The sequence below is a fragment of the Martes martes genome, assembly GCF_963455335.1.
Source record: "Martes martes genome assembly, chromosome: 13".
NCBI classification, from domain to species: domain Eukaryota; kingdom Metazoa; phylum Chordata; class Mammalia; order Carnivora; family Mustelidae; genus Martes; species Martes martes.
The window spans coordinates 57,276,573-57,302,305 of NC_137901.1; the positions used below are offsets into that span (position 1 = coordinate 57,276,573).

General features: G+C 44.5%; 1 protein-coding gene across 1 annotated transcript; it reads left to right on the forward strand.

The window, feature by feature from the left end:
* Positions 1-241: 241 nt before the first annotated feature.
* On the forward strand, positions 242-25,733 carry RAB12 (RAB12, member RAS oncogene family; the record flags this gene model as incomplete). The annotated part of the gene is made up of 6 exons (XM_080820939.1): positions 242-761; positions 14,574-14,634; positions 21,603-21,741; positions 22,714-22,803; positions 23,425-23,529; positions 24,516-25,733. 6 exons carry the CDS (start codon positions 242-244, stop codon positions 24,627-24,629), a joined length of 1,029 nt encoding a protein of 342 aa, XP_080677065.1. The 3' UTR covers positions 24,630-25,733.

Genomic DNA, 25,733 nt, shown 5'->3' on the forward strand with positions numbered 1-25,733 from the left:
GCCGACAGAAAGAAAAGACAGGGAAGGGAGGGCATCGGAAACGGAGCGGCAGAGTGCGGGAGAGCAAGGACGAGGAGCAGGCAAAGCGAAGCCGGCTGCGGCGAACGAGGAGCCCTAGGCGCGCGGTCCTCCTGCCGGCAGGGGACGCGCGAGCGCCGGGCCGCCCGCTCCGCGCAGGTCCCGCGGCCTCGCCCCGCCCCGCCCGCCCCGCGCCTGCGCTTCCTGCCCCTCCTCGTCCGGGATGCTGCTGCCGCTGCTGCGGAGTAGCTGCTTCCCTTCCTCCTCTCCCGGCGGCGGCGGCGGCAGCGGCGGCGGCGGCGGCGGTGGTGGTGTGGACGCGGGCGCGGGGAGCCGGCCGGAGGCGCAGCTGCAGCGCGGAGCCCTTGGGCCGCCGGGGCCGCTCGAGCGGACGGACACCCAGCCCGGGGCCGACCCCCGGCGCGCGGCGGAGGCCGAGGGGCCGCCGGGGCCCGGGGCGCGCGGCCCGGGAGCGGGCGGCGGCGGGCGGCGGGCCGAGCGGGAGCCGTATGCGTGCATGGATCCGGGCGCCGCGCTGCAGAGGCGGGCCGGGGGCGGCGGCGGCCTGGGCGCGGGCTCCCCGGCGCTGTCGGGCGGCCAGGCTCGCCGGAGGAAGCAGCCCCCCAGGCCGGCCGACTTCAAGCTGCAGGTCATCATCATCGGCTCCCGCGGCGTGGGCAAGACCAGCCTGATGGAGCGCTTCACCGACGATACCTTCTGCGAGGCCTGCAAGTCCACCGTGGGTAAGGGCGCCGGGGCTGGGCCGGACCCCGGCTGGGCCCCTCCGCCGCCGGCGCTGCCCTCCCGCGGTGCCCAGCGCCCTACCGGCCGCGTTTTCTTTGCGTCTGTGAGCCTCTCCCCCTCCAGCCGGGTGGCCTTGTATTGGTGGATGGGCCTCGGTGAAATTTAGGGGGTGGGGCGGCTCCAAATGGAAGTCCCTCGATCCCGTTCCTAAAGCCAGACCGAGATTTTCGTGGTAGTCTCCACGCAGACTTGTCCTTGGGGCCTCCGGGCCGTGCATCCTCCCACGGCGCAAACCCCTCACGCCCCTCCCACGTCCTGATCCGAGCTGGTTTTTGAACCAGCGTCCCCTCTCGCATTCTCCAAGGGCCGGTCATGAGACCAGGGTGATGCGTTGGTCCCGTTCAGTTTTCAGGGACAGTGTGAGAATCTCTCCACGGAAACTCCTGGCCCTTCCATTACTCACCCAAGAAAAAAAGGTGATGCGAGGTGGGGAGCAGGCGGGCAGTGTAGTGAAGTTGAAGCTCTGCGCCTGGCGAAATGGCCAAAGTGGGTCATCTATAGCGAATTCCGGTGCTTAGGCTCGCCTTGTGAGAACCAGGGCTTATTTGCTAATTTTGAACTCACTTTTCCAATGCGCCGAAATAATGAAGTTTGAAATTCCCTGCGGAGGTTCTATGGAGAATATTAAGACTAAAACTACACTAAGTTTCTCATTTTAACTGTCAATGCGGGTCAGAGGGACTTCAGCTGTACTTGTCCGTGACCTCAAATAACCCTGGGACTTGCTGAAATGGGGAGGAGTCCTCCAAAATCACCTAAGTGGGTGAAGTGCAGCAGTGAAGTAAATACAGTAACTCTCCAGGTCAGAAAGTATTTCCTCCGCAGCATCTAAAATGGAAACTGCAGAGGGGAAGTTTTTTTAATGAAGTCAGATTTAGGAGACTTGGTATGGAGCTTTGTCAGGTTGGTATGGGTAGTAGTTTTTTCCTATGGAAAACCCGCTAAAGCTGTCAAACCTAGGGGAACCACAAAGATGAGCTAATTCTTAAAAGGAAAGGGCAGTCACCTTCAGTGATAGGCAGTAAAGGATCTCCCGCAAGGAGGTCCAAGAAACATTGAGTAGTATTTAAATTTGAAATACAGAATTAAACGTATCTTCCTGTGTTCCTGTCCACCTACTTAGCCGTTGTAACCAGTGGTAGCCAAGGCAGTACAATTTGGGGAAGAATGTAACAGAACAGTACTACATTTTCAATGTCTAATTGGAAAATTAAACCCCCGAATTTTATACTTTTTTGTTTCGCCTTTGAGAAGGTTTCCCTTGGTCCTTTTTTAGAATGAACTATTTGGGAAATGCTTGGGCTCTCTGTACACTTTGTTTTTAAAATGATAACCCCTGGGACCATGATATTAAAACTGAGTAGCATTACAGTACCTGTTTTAAATATCCAGTCTTGGACCATATAGAGGATAGGGAGTTACTGAAAAATCAAATGAGGTTTACGTTGTTATTTTAGTACCTGGTGTAAATAGAGGTAAAGGCAATTTAGATGGCTGCATATTTCAAAATATATAAAAATGAGGGATAATATGACAGGACTGTGTGATGAAGAGAAATCAGCCCAGGCACTGATAGGTGGATAAATGAGAGTTTGGGCAGGGGGGTGGATAGGAGATGGGCAGAGATGTGCTTTAGAGTGGGAAAGAGAAGAGGTGAAGAAGGGTTTTCTGAGCAGGCTAAGCAGTCAGTCGTGCAAAACCACCCCCGCCCCCTTAAGAGTCAACTGCAAGTAGAGGCTTTCACTTGTACTTCTGACTGACCAGCCATAGATATCAGAGGTTCCCACAACCACCTCCTTAGGTCTGATTAATTTGCTGGAGCAGTTCATAGAACTCAGAGAAACCTTCTCCTTTGTAGATTACCAGTTAATTGTAAAAGGAGGTGATGCAGGAAGTGTTTCCGTGATCCCTGGGGATGACTCTCCCCATATACCATGTGTTCCCCAACCCTGAAGCTCTGAACCTGCCCTTTTGGGTTTTATGGAGACTTCATTACATAGGCATGGTTAAATCACTAGCCATTCATGATTGGGCTCAGTCTCCATCCCCTTTATCCTACTTGGGGCGGGGATCAAAAATTCAGACCCTCTAATCACTTAGTTGGATCTGCTGACCAGCCCCCATCTTTTAGTGACTTGGGGGTGGGCATTCCAAAAGTCACCTCATTAACATACCAAAAGACACCTTTATAATTTGCTCCCTAGAAAATTCCAAGGGTTCTAGGAGCTCTGACTGGAATGTGGACAAAGGCCAAATATATTTCCTAGTATAAATCACAGTCTCACGGCCACATTCTGGGAAAGACTCATTAGTAGACTTTAGGAATAAGGCTTCAAGACCTCGACTGCCATGCTAAGGAGCATGGACCTTATTCCATAGCAACTGGAGCTGGAACGGCCTCTGAATATAGCATTGGCATGGAGACAGTGAAACTTAATTTGGCAAGATTACATAGGATATTTATTTGGGAATGATGAAGAAACAGGAGGCAAGGAGACCAGGCAGTTTGGTTCTCTTTCCTCCTGGCAAACATAAATATATACATTTCACATATCTCCCACGCTGCTGCCATTGTGGGGTTCCTTATGTGGTTGGGTTTTTGTCTTGCTCATTTTTGTTTCTTCCAAACATAGCCTATATAGTTCTTGGCTCGCTAACTGTTGATTGTGGGAAGTTCAGAGAAAGTTGATAACCTCTGGTCTAATCCAGAGCACGAAGACCCTTCAAGAATGCTAACTAACCCCTCTTCAGTCTCTGCCTCTGAGTTGTTTGTTCCTTCTTGCAATCAGATCATTACGGAGCATCTACTGAGCGTGAGGTACTATGCTACTGACTGGAGAGCCACTGCTAAAGGGGACGTGGTCTCCAGAAGTGGCTCAGAGCCTGTGGGGAACAGGATGACCCATGTTGGTAAGAGCGGTGTTGGAGATGTGTGCAGAAGGTTCGAGGAACGCAGTGGAAGCCCCTCTGATACGGGCAGCAGGAAGATGGTTTGTTGTCTGGATGCTGTAAAGATGAATTCATTCCCCAAGTTCCTTTAGAAAAATGCTATTTAAATGTAGTGCTGGGTGTCGTGAATTGTGGTCACCTCACCTGAATGCCTCCCGGCTGAGCAGTTTAGCTCATGGCCAGTTGTCCTTCTGAGGCAGTTTTCCGAGTTTTAGTAGCAAGGTTGGATCCACATGGAGGAAGATTCTCTTCCACAGTGAACTTTCCCTGTCTGGTTTGCAGATGTGTACTGCTCATGACAGCAGAGTCTGAAAGAGACCCTGGGCACCACACCATGGCAGGGAAGTCTCTGAGCATGCGCCCACCCCCCCACCCTGGTGGGTCACTCAAGTGATGGCCTCATCTAGTTCAGAGAGAAGAGCGGCTCCAATAAGTGCCTGGTTACAGAGACTCAGATTCACTTGAACTTTCTGTAAAAGAGTGTAGTGGAAATGCCAAGGGATTTGAGAGAAAGAACTTAATTTGTAAAATGAGCAAAATGTTGGTTGGGTTTTGTTTGTTTGTTTGTTTTGTATTATCAGATCCGAAGTTGATTTGGTTTAAAATACACACAAAATCCGCCAGGCCATGAACGGCTGAAAAGACTGTATTTACTTAAAATATTTAAGTAAAAACTTTTGAAAGACTATTTAGTAATTGACCTGTTTAATGGAAATTGCCTAGGTGGAGTATTATTTTCAAGTGGGATTTTGTATCCACAGAATTGAATTAGCCTGATATAACTAGCATAATTTGACAGGTCCTTTAAAAAGTACAAGGCAGGGGCACCTGGGTGGCTCAGTGGGTTAAAGCCTCTGCCTTTGGCTCAGGCCATGGTCTCAGGGTCTTGGGATCGAGCCCCACATCGGCCTCTCTGCTCAGCAGGGAGCCTGCTTCCCTCTCTCTCTCTCTCTCTCTCTGCCTGCCTCTCTGCCTACTTGTAATCTCTGTCTGTCAAATAAATAAATAAAATCTTAAAAAAAAAAAAAAAAAAGTACAAGGCAGGCGTGCCTGGCTGGCTCAGTTGGAAGACAGCTGTGTGACTCTTGCTCTCAGGGTCCTAAGTTTGAGCCCCACGTTGGGCGTACAGATTACTTAAATAAATAAACTTAAAAAAAAAAATATAGGAGCAGTGTTTTGAAGTGTAGGAAGTGAAAACAAATTAGTTCTGTTGTAGAAATTTACTACTATCTGACATGCAAGAAAACCCGTTAAAATTTTGTATTTCTTGGCCTTTGTTTTATTTCTGAGTACTTGTTGGAAGCTAGCTGTTAACTTTGTTTGAATTAAAATGGTTTTACCAGGTAGCACCCACCTTCACCCCTGTACCAGCAGCATTGCATTCTAGAAAAAAACACTGGAGTTAGAATGAGGAACCTGGGCTTTTGATTTAAGGCTCTGTCACTAACTAGTTTGTGACTTTGGATAAGTACTTTCCTTGTCTCTGCATACAAAATATAACATTCTATTCGCAGTAGCTCCTGTTTATTGATCACTTACTATATCCCAACAAAAGGGACACTGTCTGATCCTCACAGCCATCCTGGAATTTATTCGCATTTTATAGATGAGGAAGCAAAGTTTCAGAGAGGTAAGCACCTTACCCTCTGTGACACAGCTGGTCAGGACCAGGACTATAAGTGAGTTCTTTCTGTTTGTTCCTTAGCTTACTCTGAGATTTAAAGTTACTTTGCTCTGGGGGCGCCTGGGTGGCTCAGTGGGTTAAAGCCTCTGCCTTCGGCTCAGGTCATGATCCCAGGGTCCTGGGATCGAGCCCCGCATCGGGCTCTCTGCTCTGCGGGGAGCCTGCTTCCTCCTCTCTCTCTGCCTGCCTCTCTGCCTACTTGTGATCTCTGTCTGTCAAATAAATAAATAAAATCTTTAAAAAAAAAAAAAGTTACTTTGCTCTGTGAAAATTCCATGACTCGCAATCAGACATCACAGAGTCCTTCAAGACTTAATGGAATCTGGTCCCCCTGCAGGCCTGTGAAGATAGCAAGATCGTTGACCTATGGTATCACTGAAATTAACTTTCTTTAACTGTGCCGCTATCATCACTCGTCACTTGCATTCTGGATTTTAAAATATGCCCTGAGAATTAGATTTCTTACCTAACTATTTAGACGTTCAAACATTTTCAGCGGTTTACATATTTATTAAAATTTTCCAAAATTTTATATGTATGAATAGAGGAAAAGTGGGAGTAAGGCAGTCTAGACCAGAATTCCAATTTTCCTGGGCGGTTAGGTATCCCCCGGGCAGTGGAAGCCTGGGATTGCCAGTTGTTTTATTTTGCCAACTAAAGACATTTTTGAAACTCTGCTGCTACCAACTTTTTAAAAAGAGAGGAATAAGGAAAAAAGGTGAAGTAGACAAAAAAAATTAGGAGAGACATACTATCAGAATTTAAAAGTTCTCTGACTTTAGTTGCAAGGACCTTAGCACTCTGCATTTTCCTCACTGTGCATCAGTGCGGTAGACACCCCCGCCCCCCGCCCCCGGCTGGCCCCAGGAGTAACTGCTCGAAGGTGATGGCGCTTCTGTCAGAGTCCAGAGTTAAGCCGAAGGTGCACTGGGGACCCTGCTTCATGGGCAGGAAACTTAGTGGTACAGGTAGGGGAGAGTATTTTAGCAGGAACAGGTGAACGCTAAGGCCCTGCGGAAACTGCTTTCTGTGGTTCTGGCCTCGAGTGTTAGGGGACGCGCTGGGTGAAATGCAGCCTACAAGGGTCTGGTCAGCTTTACCTCAAAGCAGTGAAACTGCCGTCAGGGGAAGCTGACTGCTTGTGCTTCGTTCTGGAAACAGGTCAGACTTTTTTGCCGGAAAACCCAGAATGAGCATCTACTACTGGATTGAAATTCTAAATCGTGTATTTTATTTTGCTCCTGTTTGCTCTTAGGCAGTCTTCCACAGTCTTCCACGCTGTGGCTGATCTGCCAAAGTGTTTTCACTTAAAAGAATTACGGAGCGTAGTCCAGAATTCCCACCCCCAAGAGCCCAAAACCGAGCGCCTCTTCAGTGCTGTCTCACTGTCCTGCCAAAATGATGTAACACGATGACTCAGGGAGATGTGAGTGTGAAAGGAACAGATGCGGATGGTTAACATTTCGTTTTTATACCAGCAGATGCTATGCATTGTCATTAGCTTGATTTATTTAATGAACTGGGTGCAAACAGAGAGGGTTGTGCTGAGTGTGTCCCTTCTTGTGAAATAGTTCGCTTTCAAAGAAAGTATGGAAATTTGGTTGCCGTCTGGTTGTTGAAGTTGAATAAAAATCTGTTTAAAGGCCTGACTTAAGTGCATTCAGCCTTTCTCTCCCTGTGCCACACGGAAGAAGAAAGGTTTCATTATGCATGCTAGAGATCGAGATTCTTAGAGATTGCCTCTCTCTCCCAGCCGAGTGGAATGGCCAGGAGCCGTCTGCTAGCAGATCTGGCTTCAGAAGGCAGAGTAGGCTCCTCTGAGAACTGTTAAGTCCACATTATTCTCCAGCCTTGAGTGCCAGATACATTGTTTTAATTAAGCATTTGTTGGAATGCGTAAAGTAAATGAAGCTTTGTGTAATGTAGTCAGTCGGTAGGTATTAGCAGAGAGGCTGTTTGTATTTATTTATGTGAGACACCGCTCCGCTAGCCATTTTGTAGGGCACAAAGCTAGTGCCTCCTTACCCGGCTTGTCCTTTTTAGAAGGGCAAGGGACAGAGTCGTGGCAGCTGCCACAATAAAACAATAAAACGTTGGGAAAGAGATAAAATGCTATGTTGCCATACTTGAACAGAGGAAGAAATTGATTATTCTCCTTTTGTCCTTTGATTGTACAGCTTTGACATTTGAAAAACCAAAACTACAGACCTAAAAAATAGTGCCCTTGATTGAATGTGATTATGATTTTCAGAAACTCCTTATCCTTTAAAACCAGAAAACACAGCACTGGCTTAACAGAACACTATATTCCATGGAAAACCTTCTCCTCCCCACCTCCCGCCCCCCCCCCCCAAAATCTGGCAGCCACCACTGTTTGGTTTCTGGGGCTTACATAATAATGTCTTCTTAGTTTGCAAAACTGAACAATAGCCCACAACTCCACCTCAGGCAGACGTGTGGTAGAAGTAGCTGATGAATAAAATTCTCGTTTTCCCACCTTCCCTTAGGATTCAAGACCCCCTGAGGCTGATCCAGGCCCCAGGTGAAGGGGTGTGCACATGCCTTCTCTCCCTCCTCAGACCCCTGCACCAGAACCTCCGGCCTGGGTGACTGTTAACATCTTTCACTTTGAATTCTCAACTTCTAAAGAAAACCACTCCACCTTCTCCTTGGCCACTACTCCTTCTAGAGAGGCCGTTCCGTCCCCTGCCCCCGCGGTGTGATAAGTGGAAGGAGTGGATCTGAGAGGTGGATGCAGGGTCCCGGGTGGGAACCCCCTCTCGCACCAGCAGTCGTGTGTCTTTAAGTGAGCAACTTAAGTTCAGTTTCCTCATTCATGGAAAGAAATAAGGAGGATTTACATGCTTTTCTTACCTCCTGGTACAGGAATAAATGGGAGTGTAATATCTTGGGTACCTGGCCTGAAAGAGGATTATTAAGGTCGGTTATGTTCCTTCTCCTAATTTATGCCATAGATGGAAAACCTCTGAAACACTCCACAAATGAATCTTTATCCTTTAGAGAGACATACTGAAATATATAGGTGAATGCGAAAATCAAAATGTAGGGGTACCTGGGTGGCTCAGTCGGTTGAGCATCTGATTCTTGGTTTTGGCTCACGTCATGATCTCAGGGTTGTGGGATCGAGCCCCATGTGGGGCTCCATGCTTTGTATGGAGCCTGCTTAAGGTTCTCTCCTTCTCCCTCTGCCTGCTTCATACACATGCTCTCTCTCTAAAATAAATAAACAGATCTTTAAGAAATAAATGTAAACATATGACCCAGGTGAAGTGCAAAATGCATTCGACAGTCTGCATTTTTATGGACCCAATCTGAGTAATAGTCAAGTTAATGTTTTGTGCATATGACGAAAATATTACTGATCCACTGTTGATCTTTTGGGGCTTGGGGTTTTTTCCCCAGATTCTCCTCCCCTCCCTCTATATTCTCTTCCTCTTAAGACCAAAGGCGAGTTAACTTTGCCTTTTCAGAAGGGTCTGTCTGTAACGGGGGAGCAGAGGAAGCCTTGCTGGTGCGGGAACTGTTGTCCAAGGCAGCCAGCAAGCCTCACTCTTCTTTTTAAAAATATTTCCCTAACAATGCAAAACTAATATAATCTAAAGATATGTTTATACCTTCCAGCTGTCTCGTCTGTGCGGCTGCACAGTGAGGTGGGAGGAGTGTAGCTTAGAGCCATCCACCAGGTTCAAATCAGTGCCCTTAATACCTACCTGCTTGGTGACTGGGCTGCTACTAGCCGCTCTGACATCACTGTTTTCTTCTGTAGAATGGGGACAATAATACCTGCCTCATAAAATTGTTAAGAGGATATACTGCAGTGAATTAATGAACATAAAACCCTTAGAATAGTACCCAAGCGCAGTAAACAACATAGAAGAGTTCTTAATATTTTTATTAGGAAGGGAACAAACTCCCTCCTGTGAAGGTCTTTCCTAAGTGTATATGCTTCGTGAAAATGCAGCCGCCTGCCTGTTCTGACGGGCTCTGTGGGGCGCACACACTCACCTCCCTCCCTGCCTCTCCTTTGACGTTGATCCCCTCAGATCATCCCTGCCTCATGCACTTCGTGGTACCCCTTTGTTGGTCCAGTCAAGTGCATGGCTCCCTCTTTGCGCTGTGTGTGTCAGGGACAGGGAGACAACTGGCTGGCGTGTCCAGCTTGGAATGAAAGAGGCACCTCTTACTGATAGGATAGAGCCTTCATGTCCTTGGCCCGGTGAGCATTTTTAATGTCAGACAGTCATTTTTCTATTTTAATAATAGTACCTTCTGCTGGGTATTTTACAGTCGTAGCACTTGGTTTCTGCATCGAATCGTCATTGAATCCTTTTCTTTACATGGTGCTTTCCTCTGGGGACTTAGGTTGTACTCTCCTCTGGTAGGTGGCATTTGGGCAGAAGACTGGCCTCACATGCCAGTGACTTGTTTTCCGATGTTAAATTTACCTCTTTCTGTGTGACTTTGACTCCTTTCTTAATTTATTTTCCCACTCTCGACTCCATGAAAACGCTGGAAATCCTCTCCCTTAGTAGAAATATCATGTCCGAAATTGGATGACGCCTTATAAAATCTGTATCCCTGGAAGAAAAGCCACTGTGTAAACTTAACATCGTTACTTTAAAGTGGCAGTAACATCATAACCACGGTTTGAATGGAGACAAATTTAATTTCAAAGTCTGTGAAATCTTTCAACCTCTTGAAAGTGTTAAGTAAAATAAACTCAGATCTTGGGGTTATAGGGGGATGGGCAAAGAAGTAAAGGGGGAGAAGTCCATTCAGCTGTCATCATAGGTGTGGATCCTGGTGTTATTTTGCTTTTATTTGTTTAGCTTTTTGCTGGAAAGGAATGTGAAGAAAGAGGCTTCTGTTTATTTTTGCCATTTTCATTTTTGTAACTTCTTATGGCCTGGCAGAGAGAACTATGGTAATGTTTTAGAAATGTTTTGCCTGAAGGGGAACTTAGAAATCTTATCAGCAGTAAATATGCCAATTCTTCATGCTATTGCTAAGGTTTATGAAAGACAAATACAAAGAAGGCCAAGTGCAAAGTTAAGCTTTGTTCTTTTACAGCTCAGGGTGGTTCTGGGTCATTTACAGAACATTTCACACCTTGCCTTTTTTTGCATGCATATGACGTTCATTATAACAAGTTTTCATTGTGGGCATGTTATAAATTTGAATCTAGATCTGCCATTCAGCTAGCATGTGAGATGACCTTAAAGCAAATTACCTTGCCCTCTCTCCACACGGGTGTCTCCCTCTGTTAAATGAGGATAATAATGCCCACTTCATTGATTGGGCCTCCACAGGATCCCGTGTCAGCACAGAGGGTCTGACAGATGTCCACTATCATTGTTGCTGGAGAAAAGTAAGATCAAGAAGACATGGTGACTCAGATAGAACCATCTGTGCCCATTGATACAGGAATTACTGCTCTGTGAATTGTGTCCTTTCTGATGAAAATATTTTTACAAAGACTTTCGTAGCATTAGTAAGCTTAAAGGTAAGCTCCTACTGCTAGAATAATTCACTTAGTGGACCACTTCCCATCTAAGTGACTGAATCAACTATTACCATAATAATCCCCTGTGATGAGGGCATGGAGGGAGAGAGTATGAGCATATTAGGACTGCCCCATCCTTTAAGGACTTACCATCAACAGTTGGAATTGTAGGAGAAATGAAACACTCTGTTCCTAGGTGACCATATGTGTCACCAGACCCTCAGAACATCTGTCTTTCCTTCCTACTAAGGTGTTCCGTGTGAGTTTTGTTGTATTGTTTTGTTTGTACTGATCAGTCCTGAATTTCCTTAAGCTTTCCAAGAAGAGTCAGCATTTCTCCTTATGTGTCCAGTGTTTGGTAGAGAAGAGGGCGTGGCTCTCATCCATCAGATTGATGGAGTTGCTGTTGCGTGTACCAGGCTGTATCCTAGACTGCGGAGAGTCAGAGACGACTGTGTCCTCGGGGAAGCACAACACAATAAAGAAGGGATAGGACAGTTCAGGTCCAAGAACAGAGTGCACACTTGGGACTTAGGGGCAGGCAGAAGGGTTCAGATGGGGAATCACCTGGAACCAAAAAGGTTTCTGGACAGACAAGGAGGCACTCTAAGAAGAGAGAACAGCAAAGAAAGGCGCTTCTTTGCCAACTGCATGGGCTGGTGATTTAGGTCAGTATGACTGAGCCCTTTGAGGGCAGGGACTGTCCCCATCAACTGATGGTAGGGCTGACGGCTTCCCCTGGTCGTTGGGTTACCTGTAGGAAACAGGGTTTTCAACAAGGGCCACAGATGGAGATGCCACTCTTTTTGCCCCTTGCCTGTTCCTAAACATCGGTCCTAGCAGCTCCTTCTCAGGCCAGCTCTGTGCTGACCGTTCCTGAAATGAATCCGCTGAATATTTGAGGCTGTGGAAGACTTACTACCTTCTCTGAAGGATATTATAACTTCTCTGACATGCAAATTCTTAAAATAGACAACACTGAAAGATTTTTTTTTCTTCATGTAAGAAGGTTTTTAGAAACATTTAGTTGTTACAAGCCATAAGCTGGAGTAAGTTCCAGTTGTTACAGGCTACTGAATGGTGGTTAAACGTGGTAAAGGATATGGCATTTGAGAGAGAGCGCTCTTTTAATGGGCTCTTTTCTTTTATGGGGTTTTAGATTTAGCCAAGGGCTGTTTTTCTGTTGTTAGTGAAGTTGTCATTAATCTCACTGAGACTAGACAGTCTTCATCTTGCCCCGGCAGATTCTTAATCCTGTTCACTGTCGGTTCACCTTCGTTTTGTTTTCCTATTAAATTAGTAATGTACTTACCGCCACATGCTGATAACATTACCGCTTATTTCCTGATTCTGATCACTGACAGCCTTAGCTTTTACTTTTATTCATTAGACTTTGTGGTTACAAAGGATTGTTCGTAAAAGTTGCCTAAGTTGTTCAAGTAGGTTGAAAAAGAGTGTCTGACATATTCAGGCTCAGAGTGATTCTTGAGAGCAAACAGCCTAATCAAAACAAAACTTCGTAAAAGTTGCCTAAGTTGTTCAAGTAGGTTGAAAAAGAGTGTCTGACATATTCAGGCTCAGAGTGATTCTTGAGAGCAAACAGCCTAATCAAAACAAAACTTGCTGGTGCTGGCTGTTTTGAGAGCTTCTTTCAACTGACCTGAAGCAGAGCTCACAAAAGAGGTATCATCTGCCAATCCTTTTAATAAAGTAGCAGCCTCTGTAACAAGTTTTAGCGAAGTTACAGCCCCCTTAGCTGAAACTTAAAAAAACAAAACAAACCAAAAACCCCACAGAGTATCTGGAAACAAAATAAAATAGGATAGTGGTCATGACAAAAATATGAATTTGATTTGTAGTTTGCCATCACAGAGTAACACGATGAGGCCCTCACTGTAGCTGATAGCAGGAGTGGCTGTTTTGTCCTTAAGCTGTGTGTGTTTAAAATCAGAACATAACAAATATCTCCGGGCTGTTTCTTGTGCCTTGCAGAAGAATATCACTTTAAGTGACGTTCTTCCCTATGGTTGAGTCATTCAGGAACTCTGAGGATACTGGTAGTCCACAAACATGCTTCCTGTTTCAAGGCTGGTTTAGAGTGTCGTTTGAGTTTGAAGAGCAAATCTGTTCCAGAACTGAAAGTGAAATGAAACTAACCAGCTTTCACTCAGTGACATTTGAAATGATGGCTTGTGTAAGAGATTCAGAATTAAAACATATTCCCTAGCTCTGTTCTCTTGTGACAGTTTATATTCCTGCCATTTCTCTTCATTGTACAGACCGAGAGCTGCACCCCCCAACCCCAGGTTGTAAACATGTCTTTCTGTATTGCATTGGTATCTGCAGTGTGTTACTAATTATAAAAGTCAGTCACATGTCTTTCGCTTCACCTCAAGAACATCATCTGACTTTGCAGTGCTGCAACAGATCCCTAAGATAGAGAGCCCGGGAGGGGGTCCTCACCCACTGGGTGGCTGCTGAGCCCTCACTGGCAGCGGTGGGCCCCTGCCCGTTAGAGGCCTGGCAGCACAGCGACCCTGGATCCCAAGAAACAGGCAGGAAGTGGTTCCTGGAGGGAGTGTTTCTAACTCTCAGATTCCATTGGCATCCCTTTGGTTTGTTTTTCTTAGTTGCGAAAATGGTGTAAAAAAAACATTGTTTTGAAATCTACAAGTTCCCAGGGCACCTGGATGGCTCATTGGGTTAAAGCCTCTGCCTTCGGCTCAGGTCATGATTTCAGGGTCCGGGGATCGAGCCCCGAATCGAGCTCTCTGCTTGGCAGGGAGCCTGCTTCCCCCTCTGCCTGCCTCTCTGCCTACTTGTAATCTGTCAAATAAATAAAAATCTTTTTTAAAAAATTTTAAAAAAAAAGAAATCTACAGTTTTCTATAACTGAGACCCGTATCAGGTAACGTATACAAATGAAAATTTGGTTTAAAAAATTACCTGAAGCTTTAAGGGCTTAATTAGAAAAGGACAGTGAGTGATACATGATGTTTTGCTCAGTGTTAAAATCTGAGGGCCTCATCTGTGAATAAAAATTAAAATAGGGTATGTTAGCCTGTATAAGTAAGTCTTTTAAAAATAATTCCTATTGCAGCTGTTGACAATGTAATAAAGAAGTCCTGTTTATATATTAACTAAATTTGTTGTGAATGCTACAGAATTTGGTAAGATAATTTCTAAATTCAGACTGAGGCTGTTTGAAATCAAGGTTGTTTCCTCCATTTCCTGTAAGCATTTCCCCCAATATATCATTCTTTTAAAACCATTCAATTGTTAATGTAATTACCAAATGCATTTTTTTAGTGGCTTTTATGCTGAACTTGTAGTAGTGATAAATCATACTACGTTTAGCAAATGCTACATAGGTAGTTCGGGGTAAAACGTGGCGTAGGTTGATTAGTTCAGTGGCCTGTGGAGGCGTAGACTGAGCGCCACAGGCATTGGTGGACTTCTGCTTTTCCTTTTGGGATTTAGTGACATCAGGTTTTTTGTTTTACTGATAACAATACAAAAGGTACAAATAGGATTCTTTTTTATGGAAAATTGCATCTTTATTTTTTGCTTCACTTTCATTTGTTTTATTTGCAGGTGTTGACTTTAAAATCAAAACTGTAGAGCTAAGAGGAAAGAAAATCAGATTACAGATCTGGTAAGTGGGGGATCCACCCCCAGTAACCACCATGTGTGTTCACAGTCTGTACGCCTGTCTAATAAAATTAACTGTCCAAGCTGGCTTGCCTCTCCTACTTTTCCTCTCCTTTGCTCATCTTTAAATAAAATGAACAGTGAGAAAATTTAGAAAAGACTACCTATTTCATCCTTCATTTGCACCTGGGGAGTGGTGAAAAAGAATGTTACTTTAATAATAGCTAACTGGGGCCTCAGTGCCTCTTTCCCAATCATTTGTATTAATAGCCAAATTGTCATCCCTAAGGTGATTACCCCAATGCTTGTCTTCACGTTTTTAAAGTGATTTTGTTTGAGAGTATGCAAAAAAAATTGCAGTCCATTGCTGACCCGGTCTGTGCGGTTTCAAGGCGGACCACCCACAGACGGTTCGGGGGCTGCCTGGGGTGGCGCGGTGTGAGCACCGCGGTGGGACACGCATGCTCCCACTGGCCGCGTGGCTCTTACCGCATGACATGAGCCCCACCTGTGCCAACTGGGAATGCATCCAGAGCCCCTCGAGAGAAGCCCCTTCTTGCAGCGTCATGGATGAGCGGCTAAGGTTGCTGTGGGGGAGCTATGGGGCACAAGGAACTGGCTGTGGGCACCCAGCAGCCCACAGGCGGCCCTAGAAGCCCACCCGCGGGGCACAGAGCCCCTCTGGCGCTGGCTTCAGCGTGGCGCCGCGGAGGGGCTCCGGGATGCCCCTGTGTTGGTCACATACGCTGCCGTGTACTCAGCCTACTAACTCCTCTGCAGGTCCACCTCAGCTCTGAGTGTTTGTCCACCATGTGTGTGTTTGCTTTCATCTGCGTTCCTTGCTCCTCATCTGTGGCATCATCGGTCACCTAATGCTTGAATGTTAGTGCCATGCCTTCATTCTCCGCCCGCGCCCCTGGGTGGGCACGGCTGCTGCAAGCCGGCACTGCTGCCCACCGGAGGGGCCTGAGGTAATGTCTTCGTTTGGTTCCCTGCCACTGTGTGACCCACCATAAGGACTGTTCGGGTGTGGGAGTGTGGGGGTTTGGGCTTTGGTTTGGTTATGAAACATTAACAGTCTTGCCTAAATACTTAATGACCAAACAAATGGATATTTCTTACTTTAGTAGCCCTTTTTTTGGAAAGTCCGCAAACTTTGTCACATTGCTGCCCATTTTTAACCTCTGGAAGGGAGAACAAAGTATCTTCCACATGAGCTGTTGTTTCTGATTGTAAGCTCTCCCAAGTAAAGACCATCTCTCAAAGGACCATCCTGGTGGTTCACCTCTGCTTAGCACCTGTGGGTGAGATCCTATCTGAAGGGCATTACTGAACAGAGGGTGATGGAGCTAATATTAGGCCGTCTGTGGAGCTTGCTTCGTGAGTGACGGCAGTGTCTAGGTGATGACATCATGGCCTGGCTAAGCAGATGTACCTTAATTACTGAATTCACACTTCAGTTTTCATCTCAGGCAGTAGTAATCTGACCTATAAAAAGTATGTTCAAATGTCCTGTGGCTCCCTGGAACTCAGCCCATGAAGACTGTCTGTGCCAGTGACATTGGCTACTTCTGGAATCTCGGGACAGTGCCTCTGAATATCTCTCTAAGAGGGCCTCACCTGTGACTCCCGCCTGTGGGGAAAAGCATGCTGGGACAGTTCCAGGAAAGGCACAGGACACTCCGAAACCATTATTTCTCTGGGATGTAAACTCATTCCCTAGCATAACTGCTCAGCTTCTCCTTGACTCTACTGAAGAATAAAACTGAGGAAAGAAATCGAGATTTAGTGACTGTATTGAAAGGTTGATTACGGGGCACCTGGGTAGCCCAGTTGGTTAAGCGACTGCCTTCAGCTCAGGTCATGATCCCGGAGTCCTGGGATCGAGTCACACATCAGGCTCCCAGCTCCACATGGAGTCTGCTTCTCCCTCTGACCTCCCTTCTCATGCTCTCTCACTCTGTCTCTTTCTCTTGCAAATAAATAAATAAAATTTTTAAAAAAGAAAGAAGGAAAGGTTGATTACACGTTTTCCACCAGGAACATTCCAGTGATTCAGTGAGGGAGGAGGACATACGTTTTCCCAAGGGGGTTTTCAGCAGTGAATAACACATCCACGAAATGCCTGCCACTTGTTAATCACACAAAACTCAAAGCCAGATTGTTGTCATCTGAAGCATTTTGTGTAGAGGATTAAATATTTCCTTCATTACTGTTAACGCAGTAGATAGAACGGAAGTATGGGGGTCGAGGCTCACTGCTTAAAGGAACACACGACTCATTGCAGAGTTAGAAGCCGCGCTCGCACCGTCGCTGTCATAGTCTGCTTTGTTGCGAGCCCGCTGTCACCACTTTGCTGTCGCAGTTGATGGCCCAGGAGGGGCCAGGAGGGCTCTTCAAAGAGCCTCAGTAGCCTTGCTCTGCTAAGAATAGCTGTGCTCTGATTTTCTAGAATGTTAGTCCATGGACATTCCCAGTTGGTTTTCACAGAGATCTGATTAGAAGAAATGCATTTTTTTTCTTGATGATTTCTGGATATAGCCGAGCTGAGGAAATATTAACCAGAGGTTCCTAAAAGTTTAAGATACCAAAAGCCCCAGATGGCATTGTCACACTTTTATGCGACATTTTATATCATTGCCATATTTTTCAGTCCCTTGATTATCTGTGGCCAGAAAAAAGGACCGTTTTCTCATCTCTGTGCTTAAAAGTGCTTTTTTGTGTGAGTGTAGCTAAAACAGTGTGTGTCAGCTAGAAGACAGCTTCATGGATTGACATTCAGATGCTATCCTGAAGATTAAACACAGGGAATTAACATGCATCATATAAGGGCCCCTCCGACCTGGCAGCACACCCGTCTTCTCTGTGGGGGGCTTTGGTTTTAGCCAGCTTTCTTATGTCGACATCAAGGCTTGCTTTTCATTCTCTGCTTGGAAGAAGTGGGGACATTTCGTGTGCAGAAATTGATTCCTGCCCTGCAAATTAATAATTACATCTTTAAGTGGATGTATTAAATACAAGTAAGAATCTCTAAATTTTCAAAGCATGGTCTTATTACAAAACTGGGGAAACAGAATTGCAGGAGTTTTTCAGTTTGCACCAAAAAGCAGAGAGAGAAATAATCACCGCATATTCCAACAGCAGCAGATGACAGTTTAGCTGACATTAGTACACTGCAGATCTCGAGAAATCCTCTCTTTATCACGACAGTGAAAACTCAGGTTTATGGAGATAAAGGGGAAATATTAGGATTCTGCATCTTCACAGAAAGATAGAAGTATGATCACTGGTGTCTTCTTAGCTAATTTTTGAGAAGTAGGAACTCAGGTGCGACTTCTGTGGTACTGGCGCATAGGAGATCTGTCATCAGTACTCGCTGAGCTGTATCTGCATTTCATTTCCCTGTTCTTTGACCATATGTGATAGGAGATAATTTAATAGGGGAAATAAGTCAAGCAAAAGAGCTTCAGAGGAATAGAAAACAAAAATTTGCATGACCCACGTATTTTGGAAATAGAGGATAGTCTCTCAAAGGGAGATGCTTTTCTATCTCAAGCATTCAGAGCTGGAAACAAATGGATGAAATTTAAGGAATTACCTTAAATGGGAGTGGCAAATTGATTAACTGTTCCTCCTTGGGTTTTTTAAACTGTACTTACTGGCTCACTTATTTGTGTTAGAATGATTGCCTCTGATTTGCGTTTTGAGGTTTGCCCTCTTCTCTGTGTCTGAATGAAAGCCAACAGAGATCGCTAATTTCTTAATGTTTCTGAGATTCCTACTGCCTCACCCAGACAACAGGTGTTTTTAACTTTATGAGAAATGCCCTTTATTCTCCCTATCATTCAACTGTTGGCTTTTTTTATTATTTATTTTTTATTCTAGAAATCTGCTGTACAACTTCATGCCTATACATAACAATATTTTACACCCAAATAAAGGAGTTAAAGGAGAGTAGGTTTCATGTCAGATCATCTTACCACAATAAATAAAAGCATTTAAAATTAGGGGCACTTGGGTGGCTCACTTGGTTAAGTGGCTGCCTTCAGCTCGGATTCAGGGTCCTGGGATCAAGTTCCGCATTGGGTTCCTTGCTCAGTGAGGAGCCTGCTTCTTCCTCTCCCTCTGCCTGGTGTTCTGCCTACTTACGCTCTCTCTGTGTCAAATAAATAAAATGTTTTTTAAAAATGATTAAATTAAAAAACCATTACCTCAGGGCGCCTAGGTGGCTCAGTGGGTTAAGCCTCTGCTTTCAGCTCCAGTCATGATCTCAGGGTCCTAGAATCGATCCCCACATCGTGCTCTGCTCAGCAAGGAGCCTGCTTCCCCCTCTCTCTCTGCCTATTTGTGATCTCTCTCTGTGTATCAAATAAATAAATAAAATCTTTTAAAAACAACAACAACAAACCGTTACCTCTAATTTCACTGTTCTTGAGCCCCCAGTGTCTAGATTCTAATTCTTTGAATGTGTGCAGAAATTAATGTCAGTTGAGTTACACTAAACAGCCAGATTAAAGTTGCTTAGAATAAAGGTTTATTCTATTAAATTGTTAAAGTACTATGCTAACCAAAAATTTCAAAGTAGAAAAAGATACAGTTTTGTTTTGTTTTTTACTTTTTAAAGAAATGAGATATTGTTTCTTAACAGTATCCAAACAGCACAGCATATTTTTTAAAGTATTAAAAATATTTGATCATGGGGTGCCTGGGTGGCTCAGTGGGTTAAGCCTCTGCCTTCGGCTCAGGTCATGATCCCAGGGTCCTGGGATCGAGCCCCACGTCGGACTCTCTGCTCTGCTGGGAGCCTGCTTCCCCTTCTCTCTCTGCCTGCCTCTCTGCCTACTTGTGATCTCTGTCTGTCCAATAAATAAATAAAATCTTAAAAAAAAATTTTGATCAGATCCTAATTTGATCAAACCATAACTTGTGATAGACTGGGAAACCATGCTCTCAAAGATTTAATTCCTTATTGATTCAAAAGTATTAATTATAGGGGGCTCCTGGGTGGCTCAGTCGCTTAAGCATCCAACTCTTGATTTTAGCTCAGATCATGATCTCAGGGGTCTGGCATCGAGCCCAGCGTCGAGCTTCACACTGGACATGGAGCCTGCTTAAGATTCCCTGTTGCCCTCTCCCTCTGCCCCTCCCCCTTCTAAATAAAAGTATTGTTGGTTTTTTAAAAAATATTTTATTTATTTATTCGATAGAGACACAGTAAGAAAGGAAACACAAGCAGGGGGAGTGGGAGAGGGAGAAGCAGGCTTCCCTCTAAGCAGAGAGCCCAATTCGGGGCTCGATTCCAGGACCCTGGGATCATGACCAGAGCCAAAGGTAGACACTTAATGACTGAGCCACCCAGGCACCCCTAAAATATGTATATTAATTATACCCCTGCCTCCCAAGGATTCCAGAAATAATTTTGATCATTGATTCCTTGTGTAAATGAAATGGTACCTGATCAGTTCCTTCTCACTAACCTTGAAGTTGCAGTGCCCATTAGTGTGGTCTTTAAGGTTTTTTAGGAATCTTGAAGAATTCAGTCCCCATTTATCCTATTCAGTTTTCCAGGTTTTGGGCATTTCAAGTTATTTTGCCTTGAAGTGGCATCAACTCCCCCATTTTGAACATGTAAACTTCGTTCGGCACCTGTTTATTGACAGCTTGCTACGGGCCAGGCACCCTGCCGGACCCTGGTAGACAGAAACAGACCAGCCTCGGCCCTCTTGGACCTTTTGGTCAGAGGAGCTGGAGATTCTTATATCTTCTGGGACAAAGCAAATGGCTTTGCTTTATGTGAAAATGAATTTACCAACAAGCTTTTTTGTGTATTTGGCATAATAATGCCATCACTAATGTGAATTAATTTGGGGGCAGACCAGTGTGAATAAAGTTGTAAATTACAACACGGTTGCTGAAGGGAAGGGTATGTTAGGGAAACTCCCACAAAGTGCAGCTCAAAGGAAGTAGTGTTTGATCAGATGCATCAGAGGGTGTTCTACCTCTCGGAAACCCACATGCTGTCATTTTGGGAGGCCTTGAATGGCCTTGCAGTGAAGAAGCCTATTTTCAGTGCCTTGTCCCCCGGCAGTGTTACTGCAGGACCCACCAGTCTCATATGCCCCCTGGGAGTGTGCTGTGAGTTCAGGGTCTTTGGGAAGAGATAAATTACATTATCTTTAGAGAAATTTGTCTCCACATCAGAAGCCCTGCTCCACTGAGCTCATTCATAAATACATGATGGTTTTCAGCAGTTTCTTGGCTTATGAGATGGAGAAAGTAATGTCTCAGCCAGCTGCTGTACACTTTTCGTGAGCTTACATCATTCTTCATGTTGAAATGATCGACTTCAGCCTGGAGAATAAATACAGCTTCTGGCTTTTAAAGTAGCAGTCAGACAATAATGAACTTTACCGTATTTGAAAACCTATTCCCTGCCCCCTTTGACCCCTTTTTTTATCTTAGAAGGATTAATACAGTAACAAGACTAATTTTATAGTACTTTTCCTTAGCGAGCAACTCTTAGTCGTCATCTCAACAAAGTCAGATATAACCATTGATGTTGGTTAAGAGAGAGTTGGGGGTGGGGGGGTGGCGCCTGGCTGGCTCCGTTGGTAGAACATGGGACTCTTGATCTCAGGGTTGTGTGTTCAAGTCCCACATGGAACACAGAGATAAGTTTATTTAAGAAAAAAAAAAAGTTTGTACAGGGGGTTACACTTTCCATCATTTTTCACATTGTTTTCTTATTTTCAAAATCTTGGTTTGAGAGAAATTGGAACTGTTTTTGTTTGAATGTAACTAACTCAGAGAAACTACCTCTCACCCCCACCCCCCACTAATACTGATGCTTATGCATGGACGGGACTAGAAGCAGCATGCAGGGGGCGGGGCAGGGTCTCCACTCCATGTTGGAAGGTGGAGCTGCTCCCTCTGGTCACTGTGTGGGAGCTGACTGTCGCTGCTGTTTCATAGGGACACAGCAGGTCAGGAGAGATTCAACAGCATTACCTCAGCTTATTACAGAAGTGCCAAGGGGATCATACTAGTATATGATATCACTAAGAAGGAGACTTTTGATGATTTGCCAAAATGGATGAAGATGATTGATAAGGTAGGTGTTGCGTTTTCCTGTGAGAACCTATATTAATCCCATAGACCAAAAAGCCATGGCCTCAAGCCTCAAGGCCCCGTGAGGTGCTCCGTTTGTGGATCTACTGAGGTGTTGAGATCTGACGCTCTCCCCCCTTTTATACTTTTGCTTTTTGCCTTTTTGTGAACAAGTGCTCTTGTTTCTCAAGTACTCTCGAGTACTTCCCATGCTTGTGCCGGAGCAGCCTCACTAGATGGGCGCTGTTCTGCTCCCATACTCCGCACAGAGATGGAGACCGAGACCCTTGAGTGACTTGGCCAAGGTCACACCATTCAGGGGCCTTTTGCTGCAGCCTGTTCCAAGTCATTGTTTAGAATGCACAAAATTAAATGAGTTATTCAAGAGAGGTTAGTCTTATAAGATTAATGATATCTTGTCATGATAGAAAATTTGGAAAATCAAGCACAAAAGTAAATTTAAAAATTTATACTTTTGCTGTTCTGAAAAATCAAACTGAATCCATGTTCCATGTGGTTTTAAAGCCTGCTTAGTTCACTGAATGTTCTGTCATGCCAGCTTTCCTGTGTCTTTGAAATTTCTTCCAAAGTATGGGTGGTTTGGGTTTTTTTTTAAATGGCTGCATTCTTTTTATGTACCTTAACTTATTTCATTCTCCATCTATTTTGTTGGACTTTCTTCAGTTGATGGTCATTTTACATATAGGGCTTTGCCTGTGATGTAAATCATTTGCTTAGGGTAGATTCTTAGAAATTACTGGTCAAAGGCTCAGAATACCTGTTACTGTATCACTCTCCAAAGCCCTGAGCCCCATGAGGACTGTCTCAGACCCCGCCTGCATCAGTCCTGCCAGGGACGGGGGGTATGTGGGGTGTGGATGAACACAATGATCGCAAACAGCAGAGTGGTTTACGTTACCTGTCAGGATACAGCAGTGCCCACCTTTGAAATGCAGCTTCTTCTAAAATTCCACAGTATGCTTCAGAAGATGCAGAACTTCTCTTAGTTGGAAATAAGTTGGACTGTGAAACTGACCGAGAAATCACCAGGCAGCAAGGTGAAAAGGTGAGAGAAATGGGGAGTAGAGGGAAACATCACTGTCCGTACTGCTGTGCGGTCTGCCCTTGGGAGACTTTTTTAAGTAGGTTTTTTTAATGATGAAATAATTATACAATCACATCCATCTCCTTTGTTTGGACTTAAAGGAGCAGGATGTTTTAAAAATCGTTTCAAAATGGGGTGGGGGGTGTCCACATCAGTATATATGGCATTATTCTCTAACCCACCATTTCCTACAGAGAAACGTTTTTTAAGCCGTAAAATTGCTTTCATGATTTGCCCTGGGGTATTGTAACCTTCCGTGGAGAATCAGTGATATTCCCATTGTAAATGTCAGGTGCATTACCGCTCTGGAAACTTGAATGTCCCCACGTCACCTCAGGGATTTTGTTCCACGTCGTTCCTCACTCACCCTGGCGGGGTTTGCCCCATGTGCCTACTTAACCACTTCGGGGGGGTCGCACACGCGAACTCTGTTAGAGCCTAAATGGGGCTTGGCAGACCTGGCCTGCCCCTCCCTTCAAGCAGGAGCCCAAACGCTGTGGTTGCCCCGGTTACAGGCCCCCTGGCCACCTTCTCCACCACGTGGCACCCCCCCCCAAAGAAATCGTGACCCTGTGTTCTTAGTTCGCACAGCAGATAACCGGAATGCGGTTCTGTGAGGCAAGTGCCAAGGACAACTTCAATGTGGACGAGATATTTCTGAAGCTTGTCGATGACATTCTGAAAAAGGTAAAATGATACCAGGCAGCTATCTCCTGTAAGACCTGTTGTTCCCTTTACAATGTCTCGGTTGAGAATGTTTGACTTAGAAAGGGAGACAGGGAACTTACTCAGAGGTGAAGAACCAGGTGAGGCGGTTGCCTTGGCCGGAGGCCTCCAGTTGTGGCAGCCGCCACGTCTGCGGGGGGCCCCACTGAGTCCAGTGTTGGTGTCCAGTAGATGTGCTGAGCCCTGAAGATGGTTTGGTGAAGTGACTGGAGCAGGTATAACAATGGGCCATGTTTATTTGACATTTCCTTTTGTTCTTTTCCCGTTTTCCCACAAGAATTAAGATACAGGCAGTGGGGACTTCCTGGAGCGTGCAGGTGTCTCAGGAGGGAGCCCCTGGGTCCTGCCTCGCCCTCCATGCTGTGCTCCCCAGCGGGGCCCAGTTCCCTTGCCTAGGCCTTTCCGTGTCACTAAGTTACAGGAAAATTGCTGGACAGCTTTGTTGAACAGTTTCTTCAAGCATCTATAGGCTTAAATTCAGAGATTTTTTAGTAAGAACTTATGTTTATGTTATTACTACATATAATCTGCTAATTCAAACAATTCAGAAGCTTCTAATAAAATGATTGTTTATATAATTGGCTAAGAGAAGTTATTTCTTCCCTTAGTGAAGATAATACCCCTGAGAATGCAGAACCATTTTTTTCCTCTGTATTAATGCATTAAATTTCCATTATTACTAGGTTCTGTGAAAATAACATGTTGAGAGAAATCAATCTGGTTTCCTTTCCTCGATCATAGGGTATGATCGAGACTGGCCAGTGTTTGTGTGTGGCAGAGAACACCCTGAATCTGGTTCTCATTGTTTTGGCTTCATACCTGAACATCTAATTAAATGATGATGATTAGAAACCTTTAGTAGAAATACTTTGCTCATCGTGTCATCTGCAGAGCTTCCAGATACATTGCAGGGTTAAATGTATTGTCTTTTCTCCTTTATCCTTAAGATGCCTCTGGATATTTTAAGGAATGAGTTGTCCAATAGCATCCTCTCATTACAACCAGAACCTGAGATCCCACCAGAACTGCCTCCACCGAGACCACACGTTCGATGCTGTTGATTTCCTACTTTGGAGACAAAGTGGAAATGATTCCTGGAAAGGGGAGAATGTTCTATTCTGCACTACAATCATTTTGACAATTTCCTTTCGCACTTTGTAATCCAAGTCACAGCTATACACTAACTTGTAAATATGCAAATATGCAATCCTGGGTAAGTTTTGGTTATAAATTACATATTTCCCTCCAAATTATTATATTTCATTCATTATCCCAGCATCTAGTGTACATATACTGGGAAACATAGTACTTCTAATATGAAGAATGGGAGAAATGAAAGGTATAATGTTTCTTGAAATAAATAATATAATTGTCCTCGTTAATTATATTATGAGGACAGAAGATATTCTGATAAGAAGAAAGAAAGTGGTGCTTTGCTTACTGTTTTAAAGAAAATTTGTAAAACTAAAGACTTTTTGGGAAAAAAATAAAGCTATCATAAGTGCTTTTTCTTTATCTACAAGACATTTACCCCAGCTGTAGCATCTCTGAAGTATGGGAGTATTTCTGCCACAAAGCAAAGCTCCATCCATAGCCATCTTTGAAGGGTATTTATTAATGTTATGTTATGGTAGAGTACTACTAGTTAGAGAGTAGGGGTTTGACTTGGTCCTGAGGCCGCAGAATCTCTCTCATGGTTTCCTAATGGACATACCCTGTGCTTTTAAGAACTACAAAGATTCAATAAAGAAAGAAGTGTTTTTGAAACTATAGAAGATTTTAAAACAACGCTGCTGTCCTAAACAAATCCTGTTTAAAGGAATTTTAAAGAGATACATTTTACTATATCAAAGAACATACATGTATTTACCTAAACATTCTATACCTTTGTAATGATAAAACTTCTCCCCTTTATGGTGAAGCTTATTCCTATGAAGCCTAGACTGTGTTCTTTTTTTTTTTTTTTTTTTTTTGGTCTGATAATGAATTTGTGAACTCTATCTTTGGTATATCTTTTATTAAACTGCACTGTTTTGTTTAGTCAAGGTAAATAAGTAATTATGTATTTGAATAACTTGGCGTGTCTTGAGTGTTGTGATATGAAAAGCATTGTGGTCTTTCTACACTAATGAAGTGCAAATAAAATTTTGTATTTATGAATGACA